The sequence below is a fragment of the Corvus kubaryi genome, unplaced genomic scaffold, assembly GCF_017639235.1.
Source record: "Corvus kubaryi isolate FWS band 111438036 unplaced genomic scaffold, C.kubaryi_AGA036_p1.0 37265, whole genome shotgun sequence".
NCBI classification, from domain to species: domain Eukaryota; kingdom Metazoa; phylum Chordata; class Aves; order Passeriformes; family Corvidae; genus Corvus; species Corvus kubaryi.
This window is the reverse complement of record NW_024581080.1, coordinates 355,752-379,185: the sequence shown is the minus strand read 5'-3', so window position 1 is coordinate 379,185 and position 23,434 is coordinate 355,752. Positions and strand designations below refer to the sequence as shown.

At 48.5% G+C, this 23,434-nt stretch overlaps 1 protein-coding gene across 4 annotated transcripts in view; it reads left to right on the top strand.

Moving 5' to 3' along the window:
* Window positions 1–23,434, top strand: part of LRRTM4 (leucine rich repeat transmembrane neuronal 4) — a 198,682-nt gene that overhangs the window by 27,644 nt on the left and 147,604 nt on the right. The window contains exon 3 of one of the 4 annotated variants that reach the window (XM_042024760.1): window positions 17,065–17,166. The exons of 2 other annotated variants lie outside the window; for them this stretch is intronic. In XM_042024760.1, coding sequence (XP_041880694.1) covers window positions 17,065–17,082 — 18 coding nt within the window. In that variant the 3' untranslated portion in view covers window positions 17,083–17,166. Of the gene's footprint in view, window positions 1–970; window positions 996–17,064; window positions 17,167–23,434 lie in introns of those variants that run through there. One more of the 4 variants, XM_042024761.1, reaches the window with a different exon arrangement.

Here is a 23,434-nt window from a genome sequence, read left to right as displayed (position 1 = left end):
ATGGAATATGTGCAGGTGTTCTATGGAATATGTGCAGGCATTTTATGGAATATGTGCAGGCATTTTACGGAATGTCTGTTGATATTTTGGAAACGATTTCCAGGTTGAAGTGGACACTTCCCAGCCCATGGCAGGGAACTGGATGCCCATGGTTGGAACTGGATGAGCTCTGAGGTCCCTTCCAACCCAAACCACTCCATGATACGATGATTTATGATATAAAATTTCATTCTTTGAGTTTAAGCCAGCCTCGGTTCATGAGGGAAAAGATGAGTTTCTCATCTGGTAAATTATTTTCACTCCTCTTGCTGTCTCTCGTGGCTGCTCTGTCCACACTGCTCTGAGGGAGCCGGAAGTCTCCGGATCTGAAACATTTCCTTGGGTGAAACAAGGCTCTCCCTTGACAGAAAACACCCCTAGAAGAACATTCCTTATGGAACTCCTCTCCTGTCTGCCATATTCACACTTTTTGTTAACAGTTGCTCGGATTTTGGTCTGCTGCTCAAAGCCACACTCTAAAAATTCCCCCAGTCATCTCCTGGGGCGGCCGCAGATGGAGCAGAAGGCTGAGGGGAAGAGCTGCAAGGGAGTCTCTCATTCCCTCCCCTGGCATTTTTGCTCCTCTCTTTTAGGGAAGAGGAGGTGGAAACACAAATAGGGGCTAAATGCAGTCTGTTAGTCTGGGAAAGCTCCGGGGTCACTGCGGTGGGCACAGCATCCTGCAGGGAACCACAGCAACCGGGGGGGTTGTGTGCGGTGCAGGGAGGATCCAGAAAATGCCACTTTTTGTCAAAAGCGGGGAATTTATAAATACCTGCCTGGAATGTGCTTCCCGAATTGGTCCCTGTAGCGGTTTTAGTGGTGTTCCATGAAAAAAGAACTGTTAAAAGGTTTTACTGAGGAAATAAAGGAGGAGCACTCATGTCTCGGGTAAGAATTTGTCAGCTCTGACTGCAGGATCCATGTTCAGCCCATCTAGGTGTGCTTGGCTGGCTGATCTTCAAAGAATTCCCAAGCAAAAAGGCATTAATCAATCCTCAAGGTGGCTTTTGTGCACAAAGGGTCTGGTAAGTGATGCTGGGGCAGAAGTCCTGTTCCTGGGCAGTTTCCTCTCCCAAGCCCAAGGAATGATGCCTGGAATCCCCCTGCCTGTGGCAAGGGGCTGGAACTGGATGAGTTTTAAGGTCCCTTCCAACCCAAACCATTCTGTGATTTTTATGATTCTTTGATTCTAATCCCATAATTCAGAGCCAGGGCATCTTTTGGCCAATTTCTCTGGGGGTTGGGGGTGGAAGATTTGCTGTTTAGTGGCCCAAAGAGTGAGACTTGATGACAAAAACCAAGCAGTGAGACAGAGAAATCAGCCCACGGGCCTCTGGGGACACAAGGGGATGTTATGGGAGCTGTGGCTGGGAATGGAGGGTCCTGGTGTGGGGGAGATTCCCTGGAGACTCCGGGTGGGCCAGGGTGGTGCTGCCCTGGGGCTGGGGCTGCTGCTCTCCTACATCCCAATCCCAGCTGCTCTGGCTCCGTGTCCCTGAAGATGATGTCCCTAAATGTCTGTTTCCCTGACAACCAAAGCCTAACAAATGATTGGTCAATTGATAAATATTTTTAGGATTGAGCACAGTTTATAACCTGCTGCCAGATTTCCCAGGGAATGGGATATTGGAGATCTGAGCCCCAGCTTTGGCACAGACTCTCCAGGCCTGTCTAAACCTCGGTTTGCTCTGTGGTGGTTTTGTGCTCCTTGCGGCCATCGAATCCAAGTGCCTGCTAATTACTGACAAATGAAAACCACCCCGAATTCTCACGTACCCAGGGATGCACAAGCCCCTTCCTCCCAGGAGCAGTCTCCAGATGATCCCAGGGATATCACAAAGGGCTGCTCCTGACAAAGCTAAATTAAAGAAATGGATGCTGCTTCATTTCCCTGGCAGGGAGATGGGAGGTGTCGCAGCTAAGGCGGGTGCGACACTCAGGAATAACGCACGCCAACTCCGTCAGAAGGCAAAAGGACAGAAAAGACATTTTATTCGACAAAGTCTCTGTTTATATGGTGCTGTGTCCTCATAGGCTTCTACATTAACACGTCTTAACACTTACTGGTAGGTTGCAACCACCACCCACAAGGAAACAAATCGAAGCTAAAACCAACATCCCTTGGCCAGCTGCGTGTTCTCTCCTCTTGTTTTGGTTTCTTGCTTCTGTTGATGTTGAAGTTCTCACGGGTGCAAGCTGAATTCTCAAGGGCAAAGAGCAATTGCACCCAAATCGATGTCGGTGAAGCTTCTGACCAGCTGTCGGTTTCCACAGAGAGGGATCGTGCTTGTTCCTCTCTGCAGATACAGAAATTCCCCACGGTACACACCTGGCGTGGGCGCTAAGGAGAGCTCCCGAAAAAGTTGGGCTTTTGAAGAAAATTCATGGCAGCGCCCTGAATTATGTGGGAAAAAGGAGAACATCATATCCAGGCTTATTTTTCCAATCCTGTCTTACTGAAATACTAAGTTAATGTCTCTAAACAGCTGAAATTTGGGATGTCTGCAATTCCTGGGTTTGGGGATTCATTTGAGTCTGGTTATCTTTGAATTGTTTAACCCTTATATTAAAAACAAAAGTGGGAGTAACAAAACCCATTTTTCTCTCCTTATTTCCTTCCCCTGCCTGGTTTACAAATTACTTGGGAACAGAGGAGTTCTCACTGTGGGAGCGGCACAAAGGGGATGATCTTGCTCAGTGGTTCACGTCTGCTTAGACAAACTGGTTTTGGAGTAATCTTCACCTATTTTGTGCTTTTTTGTGGGGGTTTTTTTTATTTGTTGGTTTGTCTGTGAGGCTCTGATGAACTGAAGTTCAGGAAAAACAAGGGATGAATCAGAATGGTGGCTCAGGATCCAAGTCCTGGTTGCTTTTGATGGGATGAGAGCCAGAAAAATGAGATTTGTTGGCCCAAAGTTGCAGCAGTTCTGGGATAGAGCATGGAATTGAGGTCAGGGCTTGTTCCCAAACAAGTGGGACATTTTGTCAGGGAAAGAAAGAATCTCCAAGCACTTGACACAGAAGGGGAAGGAATGGGCAGCAGGAAGAGCTGTGATTTTATGCTCCTCTGAACAGGTACATTGTTTATTCCAACAGACACCAGCAAAGGTGGAAGCCCTTCCCCTGGTGAGGTTATCCTGGCATTCCCAGGTTTGGGCCAAGCTTTTATTCCTGGCTTTAAAGCCAGCAGAGGTGAGAGAACAGCCTCACCTGATGTCCAGGAATTCCCTCTGCACCTGGAAAAGGATGACACAGCCTCAGCGTGCTAGTGCTCGGAAGGACACGTTTAATCTCCCTCCTGTGGGTGTTTAAACTTTCATTGCAAATGTGTTGCTTTCTTTTCCTGCCCTAAAGACCTCAGAGGATGGAAAGTTCATCAGAGCTGTCTGTGCTGGCCGGCTGCAAACGCAGCTCTGAAGGTCTTTAATTAACAGAGGGAGCTCAGCAAGGAGTCCTGGAATGATCCAAGCTCACGGACTCATTGTCATCCCAAATTCAGGGCTTTGCAATCATTTGTGAAAGGTTCGGTGTTAGGATTCCTATGCTTGCTTTGCTATTTTATCCCAGGTTCCTTTCTTAAGGACAGCTTTGCAAATTTTGTGCTGAGCACGTGGAAAAACAAAGAGTCCTGAGGTCTGTCGGAGAGGTGCCAAGCACCTGGAACGGAGGCTTGGAGGCTGCACATTTTACTGGCTTTCCCAGCCTTGTTTTCCAGCAGTTTCAAATCAACACTGTTTTAATTTAATATTTTATTTTTATGTTGAAAAGTAAATCTGGCTGGGGAGAAACCCAGACTGGCCCATGTCTCACTTCTTCCAATTAGTCTAAAACTTCCTGCCCCTAAATTGTCTTGTGGGTTTTTGCCCGTCTCGGGGTCTCTTACGCCGTGGATTTGGTGGAAAATTAGAGAGCGGGATGCTTCACTTCCCTGGAATTTGCTTGTAGAGCAGCTTTGTCATCACCAGGATGCTCGGAGGGGATGTTGGAATTTGGGAGCTGGCCCGAGAGCTCCAAGGGTGGCCAGGACAGCGCTGGCCTGAGTGGCCTCATTCTGGGACAACCAAAACTCCCCAGGCTGTGAGCTCAGGGAAAACTGCTGCCCTTCCCCATGAACAGACAAACACCAGCATCCGTCTGTCTGCTCCATTCCCTCATTAGGCTCATAAATATGCAAATGAGCTGACACCTTTGGGCTTAAGAAGTGTTTGTAAGGATGTCTTAATTGGAGGGGGCTGACGTGTTCAGGGTGTCATGGCAGCATCTTCAGAAGAGTTTCTGGGACTTTGGAGTGCGAGCCCTTTGATTACAATTGTCTTACAATCGTCAGGAGTTTTAGCACTTTTGAACTTTGTTTATCTGGCAGGTCAGGCAATCAAGGGTTAATAATTAAGCAGAAGCCTCATGTACTCATTACCTGTCACTCATCAGCCCGGCTGCCCTGGGGCTGAGTCAATTCCTGCCAATTCTCCTCCTGTAGAATCCCAGAATCACGGAATGATTTAGGTTGGAAAAGCCCTCCAAGGTCACCGAGTCCCAGCTGTGCCCGATGCCCGCCCTGTCCCCAGCCCAGAGCCCTGAGTGCCACCTCCAGGAGTTCCTGGGACACCTCCAGGGATGGGCACTCCAAACCTCCCTGGGCAGCCCCTGCCAAGGCCTGGCCACCCTTTCCATGAGGAAATTCCCGCTGCTGTCCACCCTGAGCCTCCCCTGGCCCAGCCTGAGGCCGTTCCCTCTCCTCCTGTTCCTGTTCCCTGTTCGGGAGCAGAGCCCGACCCCCACCTTACTACAACCTCCTTTTCCCTAAACCAGCATTTTTAAAGTGGTTTTGATCCCTCCCCTTCCCAAAGACGGTTGGAGAATGAAATAAGCACATAAAAACATGTGGTGACAATAGGGAAGGAAAAGCAAGTCCCAGGAGGTGGTGGGACATCGCTGGAAGAAGTGGAGGCCCAGGGTTTCCTGACCTGCAGCTTGAGAGGCTCATGGGAACTGAAATCCTTCTGGAATTCTCAATGGATTTGTGCTGAACTTCTTGTTCCATCGAGTATTTGCTTCCTTTGGTTTGGATCTATGGCAAACAATGGCAAATGCAAAAACAAATCCAAATTCTCTGCACAGCCAAAGTTCTATTTTTCAATCAGCCATAATAACAATAGATTTTAATTTTATCCAGTGCTTCAGGGGATGGAGCTTGGAGTTTTAGTGGAATAATGGAATTTGTGGTGGGGACAGACAGAAAGCAAAGCAGGAGTTTCATTCTGTTCGAAACTGAGGAGGATGAACATTGTTACATCTAGGGAGAGAGATCCTGCTTGAATTTCAGGGACCTGAAACTGCATTTATTCAAATTTTTAATGTGTTTATTTATTTAAATCCTTCCCTTCTGTAAATATTGTTAAAGGACACTGAGATAAGCTGAGCCTGGAAGTTTCCTGAGGTTCTGGCTGTCCCTGGCTCATCCCTGTGTCCACTCTGTCCTTTTCCTTTGGCTTATTCCCAAGTATTTCACCTCACAAAGGTGATGGCTCTTCCTGCCTGGCACATGTCACCTCAGGATGGTGTCACACTGCATCGATATTCCATCAGGAATGATCATTTCCTTATTCCCAATTAGATTTAAGGGATCAGGTTGGCCATCAGGAGGAATTTCTTCATGGCAGGGGTAGGAAGGGGCTGTCCAGGGAGGTTTGGAGTCCCCATTCCTGGACGTGTCCAAGGAACACCTGCACGTGGCACTCAGCTCTCTGGGCTGGTTGTCTAATTCCCAATTTCCAATTAAATTCAAGAGTTTGACCTCTAAAATCCTTTGAATGCTAATGCTTTGAAATTTGCCTGTGAGATTCCCAGAGCAGGAATCGAGAGGAACTCGAGCCTGGACCCTCCTGGCTGTACCGAGGAGGGAGGTGCTGGCAGGACACGTTTTCCCAGGGACACGGTTACTGTCGGAATCCTCTGTGTTCCTTCCGAGGCAGGCAGAGCTATTGGGAATCGCAGTGCGCTGCAGCATGGATTTATTTCACTTGGGGAGAAGGGGGGCAGGAAAAAGGCTGGATGAACCTTTGCTCCAAGCAGGTGTGATGGTTAATTCTGGATAATGATTTCCTGGCTGTGATGGGACAGATGTTCCCTCACGGATCCTGTCGGTGACCCTGAGGTGACCCTTCCAGCCCAAAGGTTTGTGAGTGGTGGTGTCCCCTGTGCCCTGGCTGCTCCCTTATTTTGGGATCCTGGTGACATAAAAGCTGCTTTCTGTGTTTCCTCAGCACTTTGGGGGCTGTGGGTCACACCTGCATTTGTGTTCGGCTGATTCATCCCTGGATCTGGTGATCTGGGAGGTCTTTTCCAACATTAGTGACTTTATGGGTAGTTTTGCCTGCATGTTTGAGGCAGAGATTTCCACGGATTGATGTCTCCAATAATCCCAACATCAGGAACAGGCTAAGCTGGCACTGAGGCTGTACCTGGATCCCTGGATCCCTGCTTTCCGCTGCTGTCTCTCCTCAGGCTGCAGCTCAGATTTCACTTTTCAGTGCTCCTGTTGCTCCTGGGGAAGGTTGTTTACCTCCCTCACATCCTTCCCACCTCCTTTCATTCCAGGATTCCATCAGAAGCTCCTTCCCCTTTGAAAGCTTTACCTGGGTGTGTTCCCTGGGCATGGAGGAGCCAGGCATGAATCGAAATCAGGCACCCAAGAAGTTTTGCTGTTGGTTTGAAGGGAACCAGGATTCCATTTGAAGTGAGCAGAGGAACAGTGATAGTCCAGCAGGGAATTCCGTGAAGGGGATTTATGTGGAAGGGAATCGATTTCCTGCCTGTCCCCAACTCAGGGAGAATTCTTGCTGCTTTTGAAGCAGCAGCCAATACCTGTGGGATGAGTTCAGCTGTATTTACCTCTTTTAGATGAAGAGACACAAAAGTTTCTTTCATTTCCCTAAAACCTGCTCTGAAAGTGGCACTGGAGCAGCCCATGGCTGGGGATAGAAATCATCATTGGCATGGAGAGTCCCAGAGTGCCAACGCCAAAGCTCTGGAGTGGCTCCGATGACAAACGAGGTACATTTGGGGAGCTGAAGGAGCAAGTCAACGTGTTTACCTCCCCAAACGTGTCCTGGATACAATTCCTCATTGCTGACTGGAGCTATTGGCCAGAGCATCGTTTCTGCACGTTCCCGTGCCTGTTGGAGCTCCCATTCCATTGATTTCACCGCGGATTCTGTTTTATTCCATCGTTCTGTTATCAGGCAAACATCACTAAAAAGATGAACATTTACAAACTCAGAGCACACACCAGCACAAAAGCATCTGTCTTAAGTGGGAGAGAGTCGAATAATGTGCATGACAACAACAAAAGAGATTTGTCTTGCCGAGAGCTGGGCTGACTCTCATTTGCTGTGTGGGAAATGATGGCAGATATTGTATTAACATTGCAGGGCTCTGCCTCAGATCGAATCACAGAACACAGGAATAACCCTGGAGCTGTTGCCAACAGCAAAACTCAGGGGACCTGAGCACACAGAGCAGGACAGGGGGAATGGCTTCAACCTGAGACGGAGTAGATGGGATATTGGGAAGGAATTGTCCCCTGGGAGGGGCTGGGATGGAATCCCAGATCCCAGGGAAGCTGTGGCTGCCCCATCCCTGGCAGTGTCCAAGGCCAGGCTGGATGGGGCTTGGAGCCACCTGGGATAGTGGAAGGTGTCTGGGGGTTGGAACTGGATGAACTTTAAGGTCCTTTCCATGATTCCATGATTCTCAGATTTTGGAAGTTATTTGAGTGGGAATTGGGGGAACTCAAAGATGGGGAGCAGGAGGGAGATGAGGCGTTCCCCCTGCACAGTCATTAATTCTTTATATTCCAATGCACTTTAATTGTCATTAACACCCGCTCTTGACTCGGGTTTCTCTTTAATCCATATCAAAAACCCAAGTTCAAAACCTGCTCTGAGGTGATTCATTTAGACTTTAAATTAATATGGAGCTGCACAACAACAATTTTTGGGCAGTAACTTCATGCTTTTCCCTTCTCCCGTCTTTTCTTGCTGCTCCTTGACCGGGATTTGTGGTCCCTCCCACAGCTCTGGGGTTCAAGGCTCTGTCCCTAAAGGCCACCCTAAAGCCACTCAAACTCATGTGGCAGAGGACACATTCCTTGTTTTCCTTGGCTCTGCGTGCAGCCCTTTCTACCGGACAAAAAGAGGCATGAAATTTGTGTTCTGTCAGGAAGATAATGATGAACATCCTGTTTTCCCTGCTCTGAACCAGAGCTCCAAGGCTGAGGGCAATGAATAACATGAATAAAATAAATAAATAAATAAGATACCATCTGAGCTGCAGCTCCTCTGTGGCAGCAGGGACTGCAGCCAAAGCTTCACCTCAGTTGAGTGCAGAGGCCAAAATCCTCGAGGATTTGGGGAGGGAAGCTGCAGGATTTAGGCCTCAGATATTTTAATTCTTTCAGTAGCTAATTAAACAGAACTCTGGAGCGCAGATTTGGTGGGGGTGGGCGGCTGTGAGGGATTAAATCCCTTCATGGCCTTTGTGCCCCATTTCTTTTCCATCTCGGGGTTCTGCATGTGCTGGTTTTTGACAACAGTTTGGTTCTAAGCTTGAACCAATTTATCTTATATTAACTACATCGGCCACCTTTAAAAAACAAACAAGCCAAGGGAAAAAAAGACCCCAAAGCACCCCAAACCCAGCAGAGAATTCAGAGATGTCCCAGAGACAGAAACATAGCCACTTGCGGCCAACTTTCCTTCAACTCCCCCAGTCCTTAGTGACCCCAAGAGCCTGCACAGGCACCTCATCCCTCAGAGCTCTGGGTCTAAACCAGACAAATCCCCCCATAATGTGATAATGCCCCCCCAATACAATGTATTATAAATGCATCCTTTATGATAGATACAATTTATATATTTATTATTTTGTGTTATAGTTTATCAGTATTGCAGGACTCTCGGTGGGTGAGACCACAGAAGTCCAGGGTCTTTGCAAGCAGGAAGGTGGAATGGAATTCCGTGAGGGAAGAGGCAGGAGGTGTTGGGAAGATCGCTTTGTGCCAGCGCAGGCTCTGGATTTAGTTCCTTCTCCCAGCCTGGGGGAGGAGAGCTGTTAAAAGAACATGAATTGTAAATTCCTGCCGAGAACACGTAGAATTCCTTTTCTCTTTAAGAAACAGGAGCAGGAAAAACCCAGGAAGGATCCCCTGTAAATCTGAGCTAATGGGGCAGCTGCGTTTGAGGCGCTGCAGATGTGCAGTTCCAGCCTGGGGACCGCACTGGGAACTCCATCACCATCACTCCTGCAAGAGCTTTCCCCGCTCACTGTTCTGTTCCAGGGGCGATGGGGAAAAAGAAACCCTCAGATGGGTTTGGGAGAAATCTGTTTGGTACCATCCTCCAGCTCCATGGGCTGAGTTTTCCATATGTTCTGACTCAGGCAGGCTCTGGAAATGGGAAGAGGCTGTTAGAGAGGATTTATCACAGTTAATTGGGAATATCCAGCGTCGCAAAACATTGGAAATTTTGGGGTTTGCTCCTGCATCTTCTTTAGGTCCAATAAAATTTGGGTTTTTACACCAAACTGCCCCTTTTGTGTCACTGAGTGTTCAGGAGGAGGCATCGCTGTCCTTAAAGTGATTTGTTTAATGCCATTTAATGGATTGCAAAGGAATTATTTTTTTTTTCCATGGGGTCTTGAGGTCTCTGAAACCTGAAGTGAATTAAATCAGCTCTCAGAAATACCTTTCCCTCTTCACCCCAGAAAACCCATCTGAGCAGCAGCAGAGCCGGTTTCTATTCCGGCTTCTGCCTCCCAGGAAGAAAAAGATCTGATGTTCAGCCGTGTTCCCTGGACAGATCTGGCAAACGGGTGTCCCGTGGTGCCAGTGTGCTGCAGGATCAAAGGAATTTTCCACATGGATCAAAGCATGGGGAAGTCTTGACCGCACAGTGCAGATTTCGGTTTTCAGCCCTCCTTAATTAATGATGGAGTTAAAACGCGGGATGGGAGATCCGGTTAAGCAAGAGGAGGTAATTAGTCAGAAAATGGTGGAGTGTCCTGAGTGGGAAGGGACCCACAGGGATCATCAAGGCCAAATCCTGGCTCCAATTAAACCAAAGGCACCGACAAAACGGTGTTGCTGCAGCTGGAATTCTGCTTCAGGGAGGATCCTTCTCTTTCTAGAGCAGTTGAAAAAGAAGTTAGGGAAATGTGGAATTCTGATGACATTCAGAACAAAATGTGGTGATTTGGGGAATGTCTTCCAGCTCTGGGACAGCACTTGGAAATATCCAGTGGGAGAGGTAAAGTGTGTGTATTTTGGGACTGATAATGGCCTGTGGGTGTCTGACCTTCTTCAAAAGCCCTGATAGTATTTAAATTTGTTGAAACACTTGCTGAGCTCCCCACGCTGGCAGCTTGCACTGCTGATGTTCTCCCCAGGGTGTTGGGAAGCAGCTGCGGGGAATTCTGAGCCCATCCCCAGCCTTGCAAGTTCCCATTTCCAGGCTGACTCGAGGGATTGGGCAGGGGACAAAAGGAGGGCTGAGGTGTCACTGTCAGCCACAAACCTCTCGCACAGAGAATTTGGAGGTTGCAGGGAGGGAGTGTGAAAAAATCCCAGTCTCTGGAGCACCAAGGGCTGACATCAGCCCTCTTCTGCTCAGTGCCAGGGCTTGGTTTGATTTCCCACCCTGCAGAGGAGACGTGTCCTGGAGTCTGCAGACTCCTCCTGATGCTCAGTCCCCAGGGAGGAATGCACCCTTGACTTCCGCAGATACTGATTCTTATCCCTGACCACATCTGCGCTGTCTCAGGAGCTCCCATCGTCTCCGTGTCGCCTCCTCTGAGCTGTTAAGGATCTCTTCAGCACAAATCCCGAGAGCCAGTGTCTGGGGTATGAAGCAGTCAGGCTGCTGCAGTGCACACACGAGAACGGCTGTGCTGAACAATGGATTCCCCACCATTCCCAAAGGGAAGCATTTTCCCCTCATCCATCTTTCCCTGTCACTGCTTTCAGCACTAAGCCTTGTTTGTTTAGGTAAAAGGTACAGTATTTATGATTTTTAGACATGCATTAAACAATAGGGCCTTTTCAAAGGAAGGGATAAATTACAGCTTCAGAACTGCTGGAGTGTGGTTTTCCAGAGCAGCAGAATTCCTGGAGAGGAGTCATTAATTTCTGATAAAAGCCCTCAGCCACCTGTTGCACTGGAATTACAAAATCCTTCGCCAGGATCCAAGTTTGTGTCTTTTTGCCCATGTTTGTGTGGCACTAATCCCATCCTCCAGGGCTTTTGTTGGATGACTGCAGAGACCAGGAGGAAAACACTTCCCCTTCCCCTTCCCCTTCCCCTTCCCTTCCCCTTCCCCTTCCCTTCCCAGCTCCTGCAGGGAGCTTTACCCCTCTCCTCCTCAGTATTTCCAGCCAGCAGGGCCACGATGGAATTTAGGAGGAGAATTCCCAGGTTGTGCCTGGGCTCAGGGTGGAGCCAGTTGCTGGATTTAGAGTTGAGGAGGAATATTTCCTTGTGGATCAAGTGCCAGGGATATTCCACCCTCCTTTGCAGTTGGGGCAAGGCTGGGGGGTTTCCTTGCTCCTCAAAACTCTCCTGCTCTCCCAAGGATCTTGGATATCTCCTGACCCTTCTAAAATTTTTCTCTTGTGTGTCAGAACTTGGGTTTGCTCCGGGAGTGTGTTCCCTGGAAAAGTTGTGGGGTTTTGTCTGACACAGATTTCTCTTATTGGGTTCTTGGCCTCAGGGTACAAGGGACAAGCCTTTGTCACCTCTGGTCTCACACTGCTGGTGGGAGCGTCCCCACTGCCAAGGATTGGGATTCAGGATTTACTAAAGTCAGGTATATCACTTACAGTGAATGAAATAAACCCCTGAGTGCCCCAGGGCTCGTACATCCCAGGGCTTCTGGAGCTGGAAACCTTCCCCTGCCCAGGAAGGCATCCCATGGCAGGGGGTGGAACGAGAGGGTTTCTAAGGTCCCTTCCAACCCATAATTCCATGATATTCCTGGGCACAGACATGGATTCTGTGCCTTTGGAATAAGAGCCCCTAATTCCAGTTATGGTCCTGTCCACGTTTCCGGAGTCAGGTCAACACCACAGGTCATGGAATCATCATCAAATCCTGGGATGGTTTGGGTTGGAAGGACCTTAAATCCCACCCAGTGCCACCCCTGCCATGGGCAGGGACACCTCCCACTGTCCCAGGGGGCTCCAGCCTGGCCTTGGGCACTGCCAGGGATCCAGGGGCAGCCACAGCTGCTCTGGGAATTCCATCCCAGCCCCTCCCCACCCTCACAAAGAGGAATTCCTTCTCAAAATCCCATCAAATCCTACTCTCCGTAACTTTGAAGCCATTCCCTGTGTCCTGTCCCTCCATCCCTTGTCCCCAGTCCCTCTCCAGCTCTCCTGGAGCCCCTTTAGGCTCCAGCTCTCCCTGGATCCTTCTCTTCTCCAGGCTGCACCACCCAACCTTTGGAAGCCCCGGGGATGGGCACAGGGCACACAGCCCTGGGCTTTTGGAGCTGTGGAAAAACTGGCCCCTGAACACATCCCAGGATTCCTCTGCAGTCCTGTTTGGGGCTGGGAAATCAGGACAGGGAGTGCAGAAGGCAAAGCTGCTATTTCCTGTAGCCCTTTGAGTGCGACATATGCGATGTCTTGTGAAGGAAAAGCGATCCCAACTGTTGTGTTTAATTTGTTCTGTTTCATAACTGCTCGTGGTTCCAGTGAAACCCCTCTGCCAGCAGAGCCGAGCAGAGGGAGGAGGGAGGAGGAGAGGAAGCAGAGTGGCTCCATGGAGCTGGAATTTGCATAATCAAGCAAAGCAGAATGAAACGCTTTACAGCGACAGCTCGTTTGCATAATGCCAGCCCAGGGAGGAGGCACTGGGGAGGGACGGGGAGGAACCCCGAGCTGGGGGTTCCCACTGCCCCAAAACCTGTTGGGGTCCTGTTCCCAGCAGGAATCATCAGCCAGGAGGTGACGCTGGAAGTGAAGTGTCCCAAGGATGGGTTTGGCTTTACCATCGGAGTGCCCACCTGAGGAGGCGAGGAAGAGCAGCTCTGAGGGAGAGGAACTCTCAAATAATAAAAGTATTTTGGCATCTCTTGGGGAGCAGCCTTGTCACTGAGCAGAAATGCGGGAGAGGCTCCCATAGCTGCGTTTTTTAAGGAAAGAGGCGTTTTTGCCGCCGGATCATTGCTGGGTAACACTTGTGCACACCCAGCCGTGGCTCAGGACAGGTCCCATTGCTGGAGGTGGCCTAGGTACAGCTCCTCGCACACCAAACGGGCTCCAGAAGCAGAATCGGGGGCTGGAAAGCTCAGGAATTTGAGGTGGAAGAGGAACTGGATGGCACACGGGGTGTTCGTGCATCTCTGTGATGCTGATTCTTAGGGAAAAAGCAAACCCCCACTGAGCTGCATTTTTAGCAAGCCTTGCTCACCCAGAAATCAAAACAAAGGACCAAAAAATCCCATTTTTAATTTGCATTTAATAATACAATATTTTTTCACTTGAAAGGATGTTTATTTGTTAAAAAAAATGAGCTGAGTATTTGCAGCCTAAAGAGCTTACACCTCATGAAATTTTGAATATTTCCAATATTGGAACAGAGAATAATTATGAAAAATAAAATCCCATGAAGAAAAAACAAAAATGCTGCAGAGAATTCGACTCAGAATCAATAATTTAGGCTCAGTTTTGTATCCAGCCTGGTTTCTTTTTGGTATCCACATGTTCCTTGGAATACTCCCTGTGTGGGATGAGGGGTTGGATTGGTTCCCTGGTTATAGTGTTTGGGACTATTAAAGACAACATTTAAAAATCTGGGCATTATCTTGGTACTTTCTAATGACTGATTCTAAAGGTGCTGAGGGGAAAAACATCCCAAATCCTCTGAACTTCCCAAATCCTCTGAACTTCCCAGATTATCGGAACATCCCAATTCTTCTAAACCATTCCAATCCCTCAGAACGTCCCTCAGGGAATGATGGCATCAATTGACTCGGAATTAACAGGTGAATTTTGCCCTTCCCAGGGTTGTGAGGGCAACAGGGCTGAGCAAACTCAGTTCTTTTTCATTCTCTTCTCGGCTCCTGCTCCTTATTTGAACAAAAGAAAGCATTAAACCAACTCTGAAGGTTTTGAAGGGATCTGAGGTGGTTCCAGATGTTTCGATTAAAGCTCCCTGTGTGGCCAGAGCCCTGGTGTTTCATTCCTGCCCCAGTGGCTCATTCCCAGCTCGTTCCATGGCAGACAGGGATGCCATCCATGCCCAGCACGTGGCCGTGATTAGGTCGGGCACAAGGCCCAGGCAGAGCACCGCTGGTTTCAGATTAATCACGGCTGAACAGAGCCTGTGATGGACGCAGTGGGTGACAGCAGAGATTTCAGTTCCAGGAATCTCAGGGGCTGCACAGCTCCCTCCAGGGCCATGGCATGGGATCAGGGAGTCAGGGAATGCTGGAATGCCTGGGGTGTGAAGGGATCTTAAAGCTCTTCCAGTGCCACCCCTGCCATGGGCACCTTCCACTGTCCCAGGCTGCTCCAAGCCCCGTCCAGCCTGGCCTTGGACACTCCCAGGGATCCAGGCACAGCCACAGCTCCCCTTGGAATTCCCTCCCAGCCTCTCCCCACCCTCCCAGGGAGGAATTCCTCCCCAATATCCCATCTATCCCTGCCCTGCTTCGCTGTAAAGCCATTCCCCCTTGTCCTGCCATGGGTTACACTTGGAAAAAGCCCAGTTGCTTCCTAAGTGCCTCTGACAGTCAGTGGAAGTTACTCTGAACCCACACAAATATTTGACTTTTCTTTTAAAAATCTAAAACTAACTTGTCTGTGTCACATTCCTTTTCCATGGGGTTTATTCACTGTGCAAATCTAGACATTAATGACCATTTCACCAGGAAGAACCCTTGGATCTGACAAGAAAGCCACATTTTAGGGAGCTTCATGCACTTCACTGTATGCTGGCAACAAGTGTTGGAGTCAGCACTTCCCTTCCAGGCTGGAGATGCTCTTTAATAAAAGCCCGGTGCTTAATCTTACACAAGTTCTCCATTAATTTCCTACAGGGAGGATGTGGGCTTGCATCCTTTACAGACTCTGCTGTAACCCCCGAAGAACATCGTGTTCCCAATGAATGTTTTAAGTTACAAAGAGCACAGCCCAGGGAAGGGATGGGAAGAGCAGAGGGGCCCTGAAATCCTCTCTGATCTGGAGATTTGGGATGTGGAATGGGGAAACACAGCCAGGCTGAGCTGCAGGTGGGAGTATGGGATGGACAGTGCATGGAAAATCTTGGAATTCCAGGATGATTTGGGTGGGATGGGACCTTAAAGCCCATCCCATTCCACCCCCTGCCGTGGGCAGGGACACCTCCCACTGTCCCAGGTCTCTCCAAACCCCACCCAGCCTGGCCTTGGGCACTGCCAGGGATCCAGGGGCAGCCACAGCTGCTCTGGGCACCCTGTGCCAGCTGCCTGGAAGAGACTGAATACAATGGTGAGTAATCCCAAAATTCAGAGTTTATGTGTTTAAATACAGTCCATAAAATCCCCAAAGCCATTTAAACAACAGAACTCCCAAATGTGAAGTTGCCACCGTTTGGTTTCATGTTTTGAGCATTTGAGGACTCTCCCTCCACATTCTCAGGATTTTCTCTGTACCAGTAACAGACCTGGAGCAGCTGATGAGATGGAACCAGGGTTTGGTGAGGTTTGGAGCAGCATTAACCTTTTTCATCCTTCCCACCTGTGCAAAGCAGCTGAAATACGAGCACAGATTCTTCACCATCTGAGCAAAAACCCACCCAGGCTGCAATTTCCTCTGACAGCGACATCGCCACCCTGATTTTTGAATTAAATTGGTGAAGCGGAAATGAGGTGAGTTCCAACCCAGAGCAGGTGAAAAGCGGATTTCTGTTATTCCCACAATGATTTTAAAAGCCCTCTATGAACACTCTGCTTCTGCAGGTGTTACATCCAAAAGCCTGGACTTACCAAGCTCCAGCTAATTACAACCCAATTAATACAATTTGGGTTTTGTACAGGAATAGCAAAGCAAACTGAAATAAAAGGTGGGGTTGAAGTCAGTGCGACAGGATCAGTTGCAGAAGGGTCGGGGATCCCACGTGGGGATTCCATCTGCTGACTTCAGGAATCAAACGGATCATTTTTATTGGGATTTCTTTATCTATTCACTGGTGAATTGGATCAGATGAATAAATTCCAAGACACAGCCAGAAGTTGGTGGTGGTGAACATGGAGCTGCTCTGGAAAAAAGGCAGGAAACCCCAAAAAAGCCCAGCTGTGGCCCAACTGTGCAGTTTCATCTGCAATAAAGTCACCTCTGGCTCAACTGCAGAGGAAAATACAAAAAAAATCTCGTGTTTCCTTCCTATTAGGGATGTAATGGAATGGAGGTATGAAAATGCAATTTATAGAGACACTCACTTCAAAATGCTCTGAGGCAGATGTTGTCTGATTTGTGTTTATGGAACTACAGCAAGGAATTCTTTTGTCCAAATTGGCAGTTTGCTGTTTGCTGCTTGTTTGAGTCTGGCATGATCCGAGTGCTGGGTACAGAATGATCCGGGGAAAAAGGCTGTTCCCAAGGCAGTGTCTGGGTTAGGGTTTTCCGATGTCAGAGCTTTTTTGAGGGTGAATAAGTTATATTTGAAAAGAGAATATGCTTTCAGAGCTTTAGTTTTTATCCCTTCTCAGATGCTCCTGGTGAGCCCCTGACCTCCCATTTGATTGCAGTGAATTTCTGAAAAGTAAAGAGAGAATCACGGCGTGGGAGCAGCTCCCTGATCCCAAACTCCAGTGCCACACCAGGATAAGAGCACAGGGAGATGGCAAGAGGGTCCAGGAGCTCAGGGAGGAGGAGCAGCTTGTGCAGCTTTGCTGTGGCATCACCTCACACGTGGCTGCTGAAAACTCCCTGCAGTTCATAGCCCAGCACCGCATAACCCCGGATTTCCCTTACTTTCCCCCCAGGTTTCCCTTTTGCCGTAGTTTTCCTGCACGCCCTCAGTGCCGGCGGGCTCTGCAGGAGCAGGCTCCAGCTGCAGGAGGTCTGGCTCCGAGGACACCCAACACTCACAGCAGGTTCATCCCAGCGCCGAGAGGGAAGCTCGGAAGTTTGGAACTGGAACAGCTCCGAGGAAGTTTCCTTGTGGGGTTACTGCCCTCACCTGCTCTCGACCCCGCACACAAATATCCACAGAGCCCTCCATTTGATATTTTAATCTTTTTTTAGCTTCAAAATTCCAGCTGGACTGACGTAGCCCGTGGCAAAGCAACAATTTGAAGGAAATCCCATATAAGCATTCCAGAGTTTGAAGGGATGCAGACGGAAGCAAAACCAAGTGCATTTTAAATTTGCCTCTGGAAACGGAAGGGGATTGAGGTTTCACAAGGAGCCATGTCCTGGAATTCACTTACAGGGGTATCCAGAGGGAAAATGCCCAGGGAGGTTCCCAGGCTGGTTGCATTTTTAGGACAGGATGCAGTGGAGTAAATATTTGCATTTAGCCTATATATTTATATATAAAATACAGAAAAAAATATATTATATATATGAAATGATATCTATACCATGTAGGCACGAAATGATATATATTAGAGTATAAATTCCCTATACTGCAATAGAGCTATCTATTACAGTGCATATTCTATGTTTAATGTGCAAAATCGCAGTGGCGGCGTTGCTGTGGGAGTCCACAGGGAGGCAGGTTATGGATGGACCATTCCCTCCATGGAGAAATGGAAGCTGTTGAACTGGAAATTCCCTCCAGGACGGCTTCCCTGGCATTCCCCAGGTGCCTGAGGGAGCTGAGTGAGACAGGGACTCCCAGTCCCACGGGACTTGGTGCCACTCATGGTGCGGCACAGGCACAGCCTGAGCTGACCGGGAGCTGCTGCTGATTCCTCAGAGGCACTGAAAGGAGCTGAGGAGATAATTCCCTGTGAATGATCAGGGAATGGGATTGCAGGAATCTTTTCGACTTCTTCAGAACCCTTCATCAAAGAGGATTTTTTTTTTCTTTCCCTCGTTATTGAAATAAATTACCTGGAGCTTTTTAGGCAGGGCCCAAAGTTGTGTCTGGCTTCAGACAGAGGCAGTGCCTGGGGGGAAATAATCTGATTACTGAACTTAATTCTTTCCACTCCCCGGTTCATTCCTGGTTCTACCAGTGCTGAAGCCACTTGTCACTTTGGGGAGGGCTGGGAACGATCCCTTTCCATGCCCTGGAACCTGGACACAGGACCAGCAGGAGGGGGAATGTCTGTGGGTAAAAGCAGCTGTGGCTTCCCAAAAAAAAAATTAAAACCCAGGAGCTGTTCTGTGTGACTGGAGCTCAGGCATGGACTGGAATTTGCCGTTTCCAGTCCAGCACACAAAGCCTTTCCTCGTCAGCAATAAATTAAATATGAGCCTTCGCTGCACCTTCGTCCGTCACCGAGGCTCGGCGCACGGGAACGGCTCCCGCTCCTGGCCTGCGGAATATTTAACAAATTCCATATGGTAATTACGTTAAATCATTTATACAACAACACAGAGGGGGTGTAAAGTCCAGACAGCTCCATAAAGGCTTTGCATGCTCTAATTTGCTTTAAAAATGAGAACATGTCAGGGCTTACACGAACTGAGCGTCAGCTCCTGGGCTGACAGGAAACTTGGGATGCTCTGGATTAAGGACAGCTCCCTGCTCATCAAGGAGGGCAGGAAAAGCATCCCACAGAACCTGAAATTCACTTCAAAGCCCAAAGAATAATGGAACCTTTCGAGGAGCTGACAGGAAACATTTAAAACAAAAGCGTTTCAGTGGATTTTTTTCCAGCTTATGTAACATAAAGTCATTCTTTGGAGCTCATGACTCTGAGATGGCTTCGAGATCCAGAGCAACAAGGGGTAAAAATAACATATTTTCAAAGGACAGGTGTGTGATTTATGAGGATATTCAGGGTTATTCAAAGAGAAAGGGATTCTCAAAGGTTGTTATCCTGGGTTTTTGGTGGGGATGCAAAATGTAAGTTCAAGGACATAAACTGAGCGACCAAGGCAGAGGTCTGGGAGGTTAGGATGTCTCAAAAAAGAATAACAACCAGTAAATTTTAACCCAAACCAGTTTCTAACCTGTTTGAGGTGTGTTTTGTGCTGGGCATGCTTTCTCAGCTGTGGTTTGGAGAAGCACAACCCCGGGTTAAGTTTCAGTTCCATTTTCTCCCTGCTCTCTTTCCTGCTCCCTTCCCTGCACTCCTTTTGCCTTCCCCGTTGGCAACGTGGAGGGGAAAGGGGCTGGCACAAAGTGTTTCAGATCAACACCACACTGAACAACTGAGTTCAAAGGGAGTTACTGGAGAGTTAATGAAGTTCCACCAGCCCTGGTGCCAAATTCCTCACTGGATCAGGCTCACCTGGCAGGTTTGGCACAGCCAGGACCTACAGAAATAATAACAATGATCCCTCCCATCCACTGCCTCTTCGGAAATATTTTAACACCGCTTTGATGCCTTTAACCCAAGGATTTGAAAATACTACTGCTAACACTAATACTAATAGTCAACAACTACAATGAGGGAATTAAATAAGTGACCAAGGACAGATTGGGGAAGTCCCAAAATCTGGTGTCCCAAAATGCAGCTTTTGTCATTCTTTTTGATTCTGAGCTTGCCTTGCCCTCCCTGCCCTTGTGCAGCCCCCCCAGAGCAGAGTTTCTCTGGAGGAAGGAGGAATTGCTGAGCTTGATGAACTCCTCAGTGCTCTGAGAGCTGGGAAAGGAGGGGTTTTTCAGGCATGAACAGAAGGGCAGACTCTGAGGGGCAGTGACTGTAAACAGAATTTTAAACTGCTCCCAGGTGAAGGCAGAAGTGCAGTAGGAGGCTCCTGGAAATGCAGGCGGTCACCACAAGCCCTTCCAAAAATCACCTTTACCAGGACACAGGTTCTGCTCACTTCTCCTCGTCCCACAACAATTTTTTTGCTGCTTTCTCATGATCTGGTGACTCCCAGCCAAATTGGACCAGGTTTTGCATGGTGCTGACTTTGTTCCTGGAGGAGAAAGGCCTGAAATCCTTCTCCCTCAGCAGCATGGAACTTTCTAGAACAAACCGTGCCAAAGGGTTGGTGGGCAAGCCAGAGACTGGGGAAAAACTGCATTTGGCTGGGACTGGGCACAATCTTCCTCTTCTCTGCCAGTAAATCAAAGAGCTTTTGACAATAATTGTGCAGCATTGTGCAATAAAATGAGCGCAGTTTTGTGGTTTTAGTTGTTTATGACAATGCTGGGGTAAAGAAAAGGCTTAATTTGGGTCCCAGACACAAAGTGGGAGAAGTGAGCGCGTTGTTTTCGCTCTGGGTTGCAGAACGAGAATGAGCAGTAACGCGGCTTTGGATTAGAAGTGTCCAGCTGGGAATGTGGCTCCTTCTGGTCTGTGTTCCCCTCCCTCATGCCTGCAGAACTGCCTGCATCCCACTTGGACAAGTGACAGCATGAGAGGAAACACCCTCAAGTTATGCCAGGGGAGGCTTAGACCAGATTTTAGGGAATATTTTGTCACTGAAAGGGTTGTAAAGCATTGGAAGGGGCAGCCCAGGGAAGCGGTGGAGTCACCATCCCTGGAATTGTTCAAAAACCGTGTGGATGTGGCACCTGGGATGGGGTTCAGTGGTGGCCGTGGTGGTGCTGGGTTGGCTGGATGGGATGTTCTTAGAGGGATTTTCCAACCTCAATTCCATGGTTGTGCGCTGGGATTGCTGCTCCTCAGTGGGCCCTGGGGCAGCTGGAGCTGGGATTCCATCGCATCCCAACCTGGCACCTCAATTTTTGATGATTTGGTTCCCAGTTCTGCTGTGAACCTGTGAAACCCCTGGCACTGCAGTTGCCAGCTCCTCAGGCTGCCAAAGCTGTGCCACACAGCTCACAACTGCCCTGTCTGCACATCCCAAGCACTGATGGAAATGATTGGGACTGGTGGTGAGGCCCGGAGCACTTTGAAGGGAAGGGTTTGATAATTTTCTTTCCTTGTCAAGAAGAGTCCAAGACACAGACAGGAAATGGCCCAAACTCGATTGCGGCCCACTTACAACCAGAAACAGCCCCCGAATTTTAAAGAGTTGGCTTGAGCTCCTTGCACTTAGGGAAATGACTGGGTCTGTCTGGGACAAACCCCGACCAGCTCCGGAATGGCCAATTCATTATCCAGCAAAGAGATTCCTTTTAGGTTGTGGGGTTTGGCTGTTCAGGCCAATTCTGCCCTTGGGGTAAGGTGTGAAGAGAAAACATGAAAACAACAATTATTATTGTATTGATTATTATTGATTATTATGGATTATTATGTTGATTATTATTGATTATTATTGAATATGACATATTAATTATTATTATGATAATATAATAATAATGATGATAATGATGATAATGATGATAATGATGATAATAATTGTAATAATTATAATAATGATACCACCACCACCACCAGGAATCTGGATTTGCTGTGTTTATACCACGGCTGGGTTTGTCCCATTGCACCTTTGTACATCTGTAGCATCACAAATTCTTCAGGAGCATCAGCAGCCACGGGCCTGGTGCGGAGGGAGGAGGAGAATTGCCAACTTCATCCCAAAGAACTGGGGAAAATTGCTGTGTTTTGAAACCGTAGTGGAAACTTTATTGTGGACTTCTCGGAAAGTCAGGGAGGAGATGCAGGTGGTCCAACACTGGCTGGAAACGCTAAGCAGGGTCGGAGCTACCTCCCTTATTAATGATACCTTTGGGATTTCCACCTGCACTGTTCCCGTTTTCTGTGCTCCTCTCTGGCATTCAGAGCTCATTTTCTCAGCTCTGATCCCAGACCTTGAAGCCATGATCCAAGAGCTCAAAGCCAATCCTCTCTTGGATTTTTTTGGGCAAGAGTTCACTCCAAGGAATGCCAGGCAGTTTATGCCACACTCAGTGTCACTGCCAGAAGAGGAACCCACACATCCCTCGGAAATACAGATTTTTATCAATCACTCAGCTGGGGATAAAAGCCTGGAGTTCGTCACAATCTACAGCTGGGATGCCTGGGATGGAGAATGGAATCACGGAATTCCAGAGTGGGTTGGGTGGGAGGGACCTTGAAGGTCACCCAGTGCCACCCCTGCTATGGGCAGGGACACCTCCCACTGGAGATGCTCCCAGTGCACCCAGATCCAGGCTGCTGATTTTATTCATTAAATAAATGCTGGCAGGGCTCTGGGTCAAGACTCTTTGATGGACATGGGATAATACAACAAGAATTTGTACTCACCATGATGCTGGTAACAAAAATAAAGTGGAACACCTAAAGCAAAGCCAAGTTTTGAGCCCCAAAGGAATAACTGGGTTTGGGCTCACAAAAATAACATCCCAACGTACTCTGAGGGCAAGCACTGAACTGCTCACTTATTATAGAGCATTAGTCACTCCAGCACACCTCCAACCTCGCTTTTTGTTCTTTTCATTTCTTCTGCACAGGCTTATTTTTAGAGGAACTCGCTGCACTCGGATTCATGCGCAGCAATGCAGCCTAAAATATCAACCCTTAAATCAATTTTATTCCCCCCCCCAGCAAAACAACTAAAATTACAGTGCCTGGCGGAGCCCAGGCTCTGCCCCTCCCCACCCTCTGCTTCTCATGGAGGACGAGTCTCTGCAGTCCACGTGCTGTGGCTCGGCTGAGCCAGTTCCACCTAACGGTGTTGGAAACTTTGTGGCTCTCATTTCTACCGAGCTCCCAACTTTGGGAATAATTCCTCTGGATGAGCAGCTGGAAACATTATGAGGATCTGAAGGGGCTTGGTCCTGGAGTTTAAGGCTGGCTGGGACCCCTCCTGGTGGCCCCAACAGGGAATTCTGAGCATCTTTTCCAATATCCACAGGGTTTGGGAGATCTCAGAGTGTTCTTTGCTGGTGCAGTTCTTTGGAAACTCTTCTGAGTTCCTGGCAGTTGAAATCTGTGATTAAAAGTGCTGTTAATTAGCTGCCAATCACGCCAATTATGGATAAATTCTAAGCTGGGAGACTCCAGGACAGGCACCAGGACAGGATCAGCAGCGCACTGTTGTTGTGCACTGGTCTCCCCCCCAGCACTAATTCCGAGCACAGCACACTGAGTGTCCAGCAGGTGATCCAGTCTCTCGAGCTCTGGGCAGATATGGAGGCACAATCCTGTTTTTCCTGAATTTGTGTGCTGGAAACCCTTCATGCTCCCAACCAGACAGCAAACCCAAGGGTTTGGCCCCAAACTTTTCTGCAAGGATCTGTTTAGAAGAGATATCTGTTTGTCCTGGGATATTTCTCTGTGTCAGCTCACTCCGCACTTCAATATAAAACTGCAAAAT